The 12841-nt window shown below is 52.2% G+C and overlaps 1 protein-coding gene across 1 annotated transcript in view; it reads left to right on the top strand.

Moving 5' to 3' along the window:
- RIIAD1 (regulatory subunit of type II PKA R-subunit domain containing 1) overlaps positions 1 to 12841 on the top strand; it is a 60132-nt gene that overhangs the window by 45573 nt on the left and 1718 nt on the right. Inside the window, exons 2-3 of the mRNA XM_088460987.1 lie at positions 1957 to 2033; positions 2174 to 2220. Coding sequence (XP_088317113.1) covers positions 1957 to 2033; positions 2174 to 2220 — 124 coding nt within the window. The remainder of the gene's footprint in view (positions 1 to 1956; positions 2034 to 2173; positions 2221 to 12841) is intronic.

Here is a 12841-nt window from a genome sequence, read left to right as displayed (position 1 = left end):
TGTATAGCCGGCTGAGGTGCTACGGGTTCCTTTATATTATATATATATCTATCACACGCCACTGTTATACTTTATACATAACTACCGGGGCAGATTATATTATATACTTGTGTATAGCCGGCTGAGGTGCTACGGGTTCCTTTATATTATATTATATATATATATCTATCACACGCCACTGTTATACTTTATACATAACTACCGGGGCAGATTATATTATATACTTGTGTATAGCCGGCTGAGGTGCTACGGGTTCCTTTATATTATATTATATATATCTATCACACGCCACTGTTATACTTTATACATAACTACCGGAGCAGATTATATTATATACTTGTGTATAGCCGGCTGAGGTGCTACGGGTTCCTTTATATTATATATATATCTATCACACGCCACTGTTATACTTTATACATAACTACCGGGGCAGATTATATTATATACTTGTGTATAGCCGGCTGAGGTGCTACGGGTTCCTTTATATTATATTATATATATATCTATCACACGCCACTGTTATACTTTATACATAACTACCGGGGCAGATTATATTATATACTTGTGTATAGCCGGCTGAGGTGCTACGGGTTCCTTTATATTATATTATATATATATCTATCACACGCCACTGTTATACTTTATACATAACTACCGGGGCAGATTATATTATATACTTGTGTATAGCCGGCTGAGGTGCTACGGGTTCCTTTATATTATATATTATATATCTATCACACGCCAATGTTATACTTTATACATAACTACCGGGGCAGATTATATTATATACTTGTGTATAGCCGGCTGAGGTGCTACGGGTTCCTTTATATTATATTATATATATATCTATCACACGCCACTGTTATACTTTATACATAACTACCGGGGCAGATTATATTATATACTTGTGTATAGCCGGCTGAGGTGCTACGGGTTCCTTTATATTATATTATATATATATATCTATCACACGCCACTGTTATACTTTATACATAACTACCGGGGCAGATTATATTATATACTTGTGTATATCCGGCTGAGGTGCTACGGGTTCCTTTATATTATATTATATATCTATATCTATCACACGCCAATGTTATACTTTATACATAACTACCGGGGCAGATTATATTATATACTTGTGTATATCCGGCTGAGGTGCTACGGGTTCCTTTATATTATATTATATTATATATATCTATCACACGCCACTGTTATACTTTATACATAACTACCGGGGCAGATTATATTATATACTTGTGTATAGCCGGCTGAGGTGCTACGGGTTCCTTTATATTATATTATATATATATCTATCACACGCCACTGTTATACTTTATACATAACTACCGGAGCAGATTATATTATATACTTGTGTATATCCGGCTGAGGTGCTACGGGTTCCTTTATATTATATTATATATATATCTATCACACGCCAATGTTATACTTTATACATAACTACCGGAGCAGATTATATTATATACTTGTGTATAGCCGGCTGAGGTGCTACGGGTTCCTTTATATTATATTATATATATATCTATCACACGCCACTGTTATACTTTATACATAACTACCGGGGCAGATTATATTATATACTTGTGTATAGCCGGCTGATGTGCTACGGGTTCCTTTATATTATATATATATATCTATCACACGCCACTGTTATACTTTATACATAACTACCGGAGCAGATTATATTATATACTTGTGTATAGCCGGCTGATGTGCTACGGGTTCCTTTATATTATATTATATATATATATCTATCACACGCCACTGTTATACTTTATACATAACTACCGGGGCAGATTATATTATATACTTGTGTATATCCGGCTGAGGTGCTACGGGTTCCTTTATATTATATATATATCTATCACACGCCACTGTTATACTTTATACATAACTACCGGGGCAGATTATATTAAATCCTGATTCTTCTTCCAGATTCAAACCCGGATCAGTAATGAGTATTATCTCCGAAGTCACCAGCAAGTGCGCCTGATGCTGTCTGGATTTATACGGTAATAATAACGTTACATAGAGGTCGCCATGTAATACTCTCCATTACTGGCGATCTCTTTGGGGTTGTCCTGGGTTCAGGGGTAAAACGTTTGTGACACCCGTGACATCGTTTTCATCTTTTCTTTTTCTTTACTTTCAGAGACGTTTTGCGTAAGCGTCCAGAAAATATCCGTGAGTTTGCGGCTGGTAAGTAGCGATTTCCCCAGACTTCATTATGTGATGAGACCGCAGACACTGCAGAAATACTGGTGGGCAGAGAAGGCAGCGCCGCGGCCTAGGAGCGCCCGTCCTGTAGGGTGTGGGAGAATAAGTCAGCGGGTGATGGGGCGTAGCATCATTAGGGACAGAGTCTGTGATGTCGGATGGTTTATGTTATACTAGAGGAACAGAGGGACGCAGTCCATCACTAAGAAGGACATTGAGCAGGAGGACAGAAAACACATTATCTCCGCTCGCACCTCGTCCATCATCCGGGCAGCCCGAGCGGCAGTGAGTGATACTTCGCATCGTAAAACTGTCAGGACAAATAGCAGGAATAATGTGGATTCTCATGGATTAGGGAGCGGCTGTCAGCATTGATCCCCGGAGAGGAGAATAGTGCTTGTCTGCTCCTCGGGGCATTGTATCCAGTAAATATCAACTGTTTAACTCCGAGACTGCAATGTACATCTGTCCAAGCGCAGAGACAGGGATCTGTCTGCGTGACATTCACCCAGCCTGGCACCTGTACCGGCAGTCGGCCTCACATAGGTGCTGAGGATACGGGATGTGTCACCCATCCTGGCACCTGAGCCGGCCTCATATAGGTGCCGAGGATATGGGGAGTGTCACCCATCCCGGCAGCCGGCCTCACATAGGTGCCGAGGATATGGGGAGTGTCACCCATCCCGGCAGCCGGCCTCACATAGGTGCCGAGGATAAGGGACGTGTCACCAGTCCTGGCACCGGTAACGGCAGCCGGCCTCGCATAAGTGCCGAGGATAGGGGACGTGTCACCAGTCCTGGCACCGATAACGGCAGCCGGCTTTGCAAAGGTGCCGAGGATACGGAATGTGTCATCCATCCTGGCACCTGAGCCGGCCTCACATAGGGGGTGAGGATACGGGGCGTTTCACCCATCCCGTCACCTGTAACGGCAGCCGGCCTCACATAGGTGCCGAGGATACGGGACGTGTCACCCATCCTGGCACCTGAGCTGGCCTTGCATAGGTGCCGAGGATACGAGACGTGTCACCCATCCTGGCACCCGGCCTCACATAGGTGGCGAGGATACGGGGCGTTTCACCCATCCTGGCACCTATAACGGCAGCTGGCCTCACATAGGTGGCGAGGATATGGAACATGTCACCCATCCTGGCACCTGAGCTGGCCTTGCATAGGTGCCAAGGATACGGGACGTGTCACCCATCCTGGCACCTGAGCTGGCCTTGCATAGGTGCCGAGGATACGGGACGTGTCACCCATCCTGGCACCTGAGCTGGCCTCACATAGGTGCCGAGGATGCGGGACGTGTCACCCATCCTGGCACCCGGCCTCACATAGGTGCCGAGGATACGGGACATGTCACCCATCCTGGCACCTGAGCTGGCCTCACATAGGTGCCGAGGATACAGGACGTGTCACCCATCCTGGCACCCGGCCTAACATAGGTGCCGAGGATACGGGGAGTGTCACCCAATAGGTGCCGAGGATACGGAGAGGCGAGAGCTCACAGTGAAGAACAATCATTTATAGAAAGTACAACATTACTTCTCCTCAGCCAGCTATTTCTACTTCAGGGTCCATAGGGTATCCACAGGATACCTTGGGGTATAGGTGTGACGTCAGTCGCTGGGCACCATAGAGTTAAGCTTTTCAGCCTCCCAGGATGAACTAGGGTCCCCCTCCTATACCCCGCCCCCGAGCCAAGGCACCTCAGTTTAGTTTGGTGCCCGGCCGGAGTCGGGTGCACCTGTCGGAGTGGGGGCTAGAAGAGCCCCTGAAGCTTTCTTCAGTGCAGCTGTGGCTGCACATCTGGATGTACAGCATGGACAGTCAGTCCTGACGTCCATGCTATCTTCCCTACACCCCCGCCGGTACCAGAACGCCGGTACCGATTCGGGGATGCTGGTGAGCATCTGGGGTCACAGCTAGCGGTGACCCCAGATGTTCCGGACCATGGACGGATCCAAGGGGGACAAAGGTTAGCAGCGGGGTCCCGCGGTGGGTCCCCGCTGGTCACATGGTCCTAAGTCCCCAGGCAGGGGGCTCCCTGGGGACTGGCTGCAGCGTGGAGCCAGGCGACCAACCTGCGCTTTCCACTACCCCCTGGGACAGCGGACCGCAGCAGAGCGGTAGCGCTGCGGCGTCCCAGGGGTTAAATGCATGCCAGGGGAGCGCGCCTTCCCTGTCTCACAGCCGGCGCCTCCCCCGCTGCACACAGCCCTCTCTGCATGCTGCCGACTGGTCCTGTGGCAGCGCTCCTCCCCCAGGCCAGCCTCCTCTCTGCTCCTCGGCGGCCATCTTCTCCAGAACGCATGGTGAACGCTGCTGGAAGCGCTGGACGGAAGCATCGTGGTCTGGGTCCCCCCGCATACCTCTCCTCCGCTGTGGTCAGGTCTGTGTATGCAGCGCTGTGTCCTACCAGGCCCTGTGTCTGCGTAGTTGAGTGATCAGCGCTGTTAGTGCAGGAATTGATTTTCTTTGCATTGTATGTGACTGTGCTAGCGCTGCTGCCTGTAACTTTTCTCTAAACTGTCAGCTTTATTACTGTCCCTGTTCTTTCTGCTAAGCCCTTGCGGTGCGGTGCTGCAGGGTGGTCTCTCGCCTATTTAAGTTATAATTGGTGAGAGAGGTCACATACGTGGTGCCATCATGTCCGAAAGTGATTTTCCCCTCCGGCTACAGTGTACTACGTGTAAAGTACCGTTAGCGGAGGGGGAGGGTAGCGCGGAGGGCCTTTGCCGGCAGTGTTTGTCCATGGCGCGGCCTCTTACGGTTACAGCACCGGTACAGGAGCCGCCCTGGGCTTGTTTCGCTCAGGCGCTTACGGCCTTAGTGGGCCAGTTAGCTCCGCAGCCCGCGTTTACACCGATGGGTTTATCCCAGCAGTCAGTGGTGTCGTCACCCATGCAGGGTTTCCCACGACAATTGGTGGTACCCCACAGTCCCCCACAGTCTCCCTATTTCCCCGCTCCCGGTTTCTCAGGAGCCAGCGTGGGTTAACTCCCTGACGAGTTCTGTACAGCACTTGTCGGATGTGTTGCAAGGGGAGTCTGTGATGCGGCCGCATAAACGGCCGGTGGCGTCTGTCGGCTCCTTATGAGGATGACGAGGGGACGTCTGATGATGGGGAGATTCTGGATTCTTACGATCAGGAACCTCTCCATACTAAGGACGCTGATGCTAAGTCCAAAGTATATATTCCTGGACTTATTCGGGCGGTCCGCACAGCCTTGGTGATTGAGGACGAAGTTCCCCCAGCGGCTAAGTCTAAGTATGCCTTTTTCAAAGATGTGAAGGGCGATGCCACAGTCTTTCCTCTTTCGGGTCAGTTGGTGGACCATTTAGAGGAGGCGTGGAAACAGCCTGGCAAAAGATACCAGCCGCAGAGACGCCTGGCGGTGGCTTATCCGTTCGCGGATAATTATTTTGCAAAGTGGGAATCCCCTCCACAGGTGGATTCTCACGTGACCCGTCTTGTCCGTAGTGCCACATTGCCGATGCCATCTATGTCCTCCCTTAAGGATGCTACGGACCGCAAGGTGGAGATCTGCCTGAAGTCCGCTTATTCCCTTGCGGGGGGGGCAGCACGGCCGGCTATGGCCATTTGCTGGGTTGCCAGAGCGATGGAGCGCTGGGCGGATTCCTTAGAGGCTTCTTTTGATTCCGACTGTCCGGCCGAACAGGCGGAGTTGATTGGTAATCTCCGTGATTCGGCCACATATATCAACGAGGCGGCCCTAGACATTAGTACTCTGGTGTCTAGAATTTCTTCAGCAGCGGTGGCTGCTCGTCGCACCTTGTGGCTGCGATCCTGGAAGGCGGACGCAGATTCCAAAAAAGGGTCTGGAGGCGTTGCCGTTTACCGGAGAAGTTCTCTTCGGTCCGGATCTGGATAAGATTGTGGCCACGCTGGCGGCAGCCAAATCGGCTTGTCTCCCGTCGGCCGCTGCTCCTTCTGGTTCTGGATCGTCCTTTCGGTCATCTAGGGCCCAGGGCAGGCCCAAACCACAGTCGTTTCCTCGACAGGCTGGCCCTAAGAAATCGGCCAAGCCCCGGAAGCAGGCATGGAGTACCAGACGTCCGGCCCCCAAGCCAGATGACAAGCCTGCGGCCTGACGGTCCGGGCCTCCCTTTGGGGGATCCCAGGGTGGGAGGCCGCCTGCTGCAGTTCGCCCAGTGTTGGTCGGCCACTACGACAGACACTTGGGTTCTGGAGGTGGTTTCTCACGGATACGCCCTCTCCTTCCGGCACAGACCCCCGGCTCGATTCTTCACCACGGGTCTACCATCAGACCGGAACAAGGCTACGGAGCTGCGGAAGGTATTGCACACTATGCTCGAGCCTGGAGTTATAGTGCCTGTTCCATTCTCCCAGAGGGGCCAGGGTTTCTATTCAAATCTATTTTTGGTACAGAAACCCAATGGGTCGTATCGTCCGATTCTCAACCTCAAAGCACTCAACAAGTCTTTGTGGGTTCCGAAGTTTCGGATGGAGACCCTACGGTCCATCATTCTGGCGCTGGAACCTGGGGACTACATGGTGTCATTGGACGTACAGGACGCTTACCTGCATGTCCCTATTCTTGTGCGCTTTCAACCGTTCCTCAGGTTTGCAATCCGCAGCGACCACTTCCAGTTTCGGGCGTTACCTTTTGGCCTGGCGACAGCACCACGTGTTTTCACCAAGGTGATGGCGGTCATGGCGGCTTCTCTGCGGCTGCAGGGAGTCCGCATGTTGCCGTACTTGGACGACCTGTTATTAGTGGCAGGATCTCCAGACCTCCTGTTACGCCACTTGGACCTGACCATTGCACTGCTGCAACGGCACGGCTGGCTAATCAACTGGCAGAAGTCCACTCTAATCCCGTCTCGGAGGATTCTGCATCTTGGAGCCTTATTGGACTCGGGACAGCAAAGGATCTTAGTGACGGAGGACAAGATCTCTGCTTTACAGTCAAGGGTGCGCAGTTGTCTGCACAGCCGCCGGTTGTTCCTACACTCGGCGATGAGGTTACTGGGCTCCATGGTGTCGGTGTTCGACATGGTGGAATACGCCCAGTTTCACTCCAGACCTCTGCAGCACCTGATCCTGTCCAAGTGTAACGGGCTGCCTCAGTCTCTGAAGTCCCAGACGATTGTGATCACCCCGGAGGTTCGCCTGTCCCTTGCGTGGTGGTTACAGACGACCCACCTCAACAAGGGACGTCCGTTCTGGGTTCCAAATTGGGTCCTGTTAACAACGGACGCCAGTCTTCGGGGCTGGGGAGCAGTTTCGGGTCCACACTTGTTCCAGGGCAGGTGGACGCCGACAGAAGCGGAGCTTCCAATAAATATCTTGGAACTCCGTGCGGTCTTCAATGCTCTCCAGCAGGCACATCGGTTTCTCCAGGGTCACCCGGTGCAGGTCCAGTCGGACACCGCTACCACCGTGGCCTACATAAACAGGCAAGGAGGAACTCGCAGTCGGGCGGCTCTCTTAGAGGTCTCTCGGATCCTGGTTTGGGCGGAGCGCAATCTTCCGGCCATATCAGCGGTCTTCATCCCGGGAGTGCTAAATTGGGAGGCGGACTTTCTAAGTCGCCAGGACGTTCATCCGGGGGAATGGTCCCTGCACCCGGACGTTTTTCGACTGCTGGTGGACAGGTGGGGTCTTCCAGAGATCGACCTCATGGCATCCCGGCACAACAACAAGTTGCCGGTGTACGGGTCTCGCACAAGAGACGAAGGGGCGTCTCTGGTGGATGCTCTGTCCGTCCGGTGGACGTTCCGGTTCGCATACCTGTTCCCTCCGGTCTCCCTTCTTCCACGGGTAATCCGGAAATTCAAACAGGAAGGAGGGACGCTCCTGTTGATAGCTCCCGCGTGGCCCAGACGGCACTGGTTCTCAGACCTTCATGGTCTGTCCGTGGACAGTCCTCTGCGGTTGCCACTACGACCGGACCTTCTGTCTCGGGGTCCTTGTCTTCACCCGGACCTGACTCTGCTGTCTTTGACGGCGTGGCTGTTGAGACGGCCATGCTGAGGTCCCGGGGGTTTTCCAGCTCTGTGGTGCGTACCATGTTGCGAGCTCGGAAACCGTCTTCCGCGAGGATATACCATCGCGTGTGGCATACGTTCTTCCAGTGGTGTCGACCGAGAGGTTATGCACCGCGGGAGTTTCGTCTGTCTCGGATTCTCGCCTTCCTGCAAGCGGGACTAGATCATGGGCTTCGCCTTGCTTCTTTGAAGGTACAGGTTTCGGCCCTATCTGTCTGGTTTCACCGTAGGATTGCTACAATCCCGGATGTGCGCACCTTTATGCAAGGTGTTCTCCGCATTCAGCCGCCCTTTGTTCCACCTGTGGCGCCTTGGGATTTGGCTGTGGTCCTGAGGGCTCTCCAAGGACCGCCGTTTGAACCACTGGGCTCAGTGGATCTTAAATGGCTAACAGCTAAGACTGTTTTCCTTCTGGCTATTGCTTCGGCCAGACGTGTTTCTGAGTTAGGGGCTCTTTCTTGTAGACCCCCTTTCTTGGTTTTTCATGGGAACAGGGCAGTGCTCCGCACTCGGCCCGAGTTTCTTCCCAAAGTTGTTTCCCAGTTTCATGTTAACGAGGAAATCGTTGTTCCGACCTTTAACTCACCGGGTCTTTCCGTGGGTGAGGCCTCTTTGGATGTTGTGCGGGCCTTAAGGACTTATGTTGACCGCACTTCTTCGTTTAGGAAGTCGGACGCTTTGTTTGTCCTCTATGGCTTCCGTAAAAAGGGTTGGCCTGCTTCAAAGCAAACTTTGGCAGCCTGGATCTGTATGGCTATTTCTGAAGCTTATCTTCATGAAGGCCTGCCGGTTCCTCCTTCTGTGAAGGCTCATTCCTCTAGGTCTGTGGGTCCTTCGTGGGCAGCTCGACGTGGTGCCTCTGCAGTCCAGACCTGCAAGGCTGCTACGTGGTCCTCTGTCCATACCTTCGTGAGGTATTACAGGTTTGACACCATCGCCTCTCAGGATGCTTCCTTCGGGCGGCGGATTCTCCTTTCTGCACAGGAGCGTCCCCACCCTTAAAGGATACTGCTTTGGGACATCCCCAAGGTATCCTGTGGATACCCTATGGACCCTGAAGTAGAAAATATGAGATATGGTAAGAACTTACCCTTGTTATCTCTATTTCTACGAAGTCCATAGGGTTCCACAGGACTCCCGCCCTGTCGCACCTGTGCTGCAGATGGGCTTTGCTCTGGTCACCGGTTTTCCGTCTCCCTCTGGTGAGAATGTGATTCTTGTATGTGTCCAGATCTTTTTTTCTCTCTCTTCCTTCTCCTCCTCCGGCCTATGGCTTGATAACTAACTGAGGTGCCTTGGCTCTGGGCGGGGTATAGGAGGGGGACCCTAGTGCATCCTTGGAGGCTGAAAAGCTTAACTTTATGGTGCCCAGCGACTGACGTCACACCTATACCCCAAGGTATCCTGTGGAACCCTATGGACTTCGTAGAAATAGAGATAACAAGGGTAAGTTCTTACCATATCTCATATTTTATATAGCGCACACATATTCCGCAGCGCTGTACAGAGAGTATTTGGCCATACACATCAGTCCCTGCCCCAGCGGAGCTTACACTCTATGTTCCCTACCACATGCTCACACGTACTATGGTTAGCTTGCTGTCAGAAGCTAAGTAACCTCCCAGTATATTCTTGCTTATGGGAAGAAACCGAAGCACCCGGAGGAAGCCTGCAAATACATGGAGAGAACATACAAACTCCACACAGACAGGCCCTTGATGGGTAATAATGTCAGTTTATTAAGCAGAGTAATATATGTGAGTAAATAAGGGAGCTGATGCCAGGCATAAGGTAATACACTATATCACCCTCTAATTAGTGAGAGCCCCTGCGCCCAGGTGCGTACAGCCGTGCACTCTCCATAGTCACACACTAGTGGTAGGATGGTTCATACTACAGCGCTCAGTGACTGTCACTGTGGCACTACCATAGGATGCCACCAATCTTTACCATGCACAGTGCCCTGACCTCAACCCCATCAGACTGCCCAGCATTGGTGCTAGGTCTACCCAATGGTCTTATGGCTGAGCGGAGGGTGGAGGCCGTAATAGCAACAAGGGGGGTCCTCATCCATATCAATGCTCATGGTGCTGGAATGAGATGAGTAAGAGCACATATGGGGTATTACAGAAGGTGAAAGGGGGTATCTGGATCAGCGATGGGGTATAATCGCCCCTGATTTAGTGCAGGAGACCCATACCTCCTGTGGATAGGTGGCCCAGGGCAGATATTACACTTCATGCTGCGTTGTAGAGTCAGAGAGTAAAGGGAAGTATATAATAACACATACTGTACCTTGTCTGTTTATCTCATGAGCCAAGCGAGTGACCGACTTTCACACAAATATGTCAGCACTGAACGCATGATGTTTATAATAGCAGAGTGATGCTGCCCCTTGGCACTTACAGAGTTAACCTCCCCTGAGCATGAGGAACGAGCTGTGGATGGGTATTAAATTGTGTATCCACAGGGAAGGCAGGCTTCCATGGAAAATCCACCATCTCTATGGCTGTGCCTGCCCAGGAGCCGGATGTGATAATGTAATTACTGACGGAACACAAGCCCTGTATCTGCCATGTGTGTACCAAGCCGAGTGCAGGATAAACACAAAGATGTGGGTGTATCTGAGGGGGAGGCACCTCCTGGCGTGTGTTTGGGATGGGGTGACACTGCCAGGCGTGTGTGAGCGGGAGAGGCACTGACAGGTGGGTGTGTGAGAGGGTGAGGCACTGCCAGGCGGGGGTGTGAGAGGGGGAGGCACCTCCTGGCGTGTGTTTGGGAAGGGGAGGCACCTCCTGGCGTGTGTTTGGGAAGGGGAGGCACCTCCTGGTGTGTGTTTGGGATGGGAAGGCACAACCAGACGTGTGTGTATGTGTGTGTGTGTGAGGGAGAGGCACTGCCAGGCGTGTGTGAGAGGAAGAGGTACTGCCAGGCGTGTGTGCAAGTGGGGGAGGCACTGCCAGGTGTGTGTGTGTGTGTGAGGGAGGCACTGCCAGGCTGGTGAGTGAGAGGGCGAGGCACTGCCAGGCTAGTCTAGTGTGTGAGTCTGGTGTGTGAGGGGGAGGAACTGCCAGACGGGTGTGTTTGAGGGAGGCTTTAGCAAGCCAAGGCTTGTGGAAGGGAGCATTGCTAGGTTGGTGTGTGAGAGAGAAGGGTACAGCGAGCAGCAAGTGGGTGTAGCGGTCAGGGATTCAAGGAAGTGAGACAATATGAGTGTAAAGACTAGTATAGGGGGAACTGGTCAGTAGGTGAATGATGAAGAGAGGAGATACAGTATAAAGAGGAGAGTGGAAGCGTATGGGGGGCACTGATGAGTGTGTGCAGTGAAGAGAGTGGAACCGTATGGGGGTCACTGATGAGTGTGTGCAGTGGGGAGAGTGGAAGCGTATGGGGGTCACTGATGAGTGTGCACAGTGGGGAGAGTGGAAGCGTATGGGGGCACTGATGAGTGTGTGCAGTGGGGAGAGTGGAAGCGTATGGGGGTCACTGATGAGTGTGCACAGTGGGGAGAGTGGAAGCATATGGGGGCACTGATGAGTGTGTGCAGTGGGGAGAGTGGAAGCGTATGGGGGTCACTGATGAGTGTGTGCAGTGGGGAGAGTGGAAGCGTATGGGGGCACTGATGAGTGTGTGCAGTGGGGAGAGTGGAAGCGTATGGGGGCACTGATGAGTGTGTGCAGTGGGGAGAGTGGAAGCGTATGGGGGCACTGATGAGTGTGTGCAGTGGGGAGAGTGGAAGCGTATGGGGGCATTGATGAGTGTGTGCAGTGGGGAGAGTGGAAGCGTATGGGGGTCACTGATGAGTGTGTGCAGTGGGGAGAGTGGAAGCGTATGGGGGCATTGATGAGTGTGTGCAGTGGGGAGAGTGGAAGCGTATGGGGGCATTGATGAGTGTGTGCAGTGGGGAGAGTGGAAGCGTATGGGGGCATTGATGAGTGTGTGCAGTGGGGAGAGTGGAAGCGTATGGGGGCATTGATGAGTGTGTGCAGTGGGGAGAGTGGAAGCGTATGGGGGCATTGATGAGTGTGTGCAGTGGGGAGAGTGGAAGCGTATGGGGGCATTGATGAGTGTGTGCAGTGGGGAAGGACAGAGTGGGGGCTATTGGTTGTTTGGTGGAGACTATTAGTTGTTGGTAATTATAGCTGCCATAGGGATGCAGCAGGTACAGAATTTGGGAGGATAAATATGGACCCCTGACCACTAGAAATCCAGCCAGTGACGACTCACATCTGCTAATATGCACCAGACGGCCCCAAAAGATCCATTATGGCCCTTATTAAATCATATTACAGCCGTGTAATGCAGTTATACAGTAACTCACACGCACCAGTTTCTATGGAGATGAGACCAAGTAGAGAGCAGCATTAACTCTCTGTACACCAGGAGCTGCTTCTCACACAGGCTAGAGAAGGGAAACGTAACTACTGCCGATCCATAACCGAGGCGTCCCGCAAGTGGGACAAACGGATCATCCAGCCCGATCACGCCCCCCAGAACACCCAGCCCGATCACGCCCCCCAGATCACCCAGCCCGATCACGCCCCCCAGATCACCCAGCCCGATCACG

Source organism: Taudactylus pleione, unplaced genomic scaffold, assembly GCF_031769625.1.
Source record: "Taudactylus pleione unplaced genomic scaffold, aTauple2 ptg000997l, whole genome shotgun sequence".
In the NCBI taxonomy this organism is placed as follows: Eukaryota; Metazoa; Chordata; class Amphibia; order Anura; family Myobatrachidae; genus Taudactylus; species Taudactylus pleione.
The sequence above is the reverse complement of the archived record's forward strand: the minus strand, read 5'-3'. Positions and strand labels throughout refer to the sequence as shown.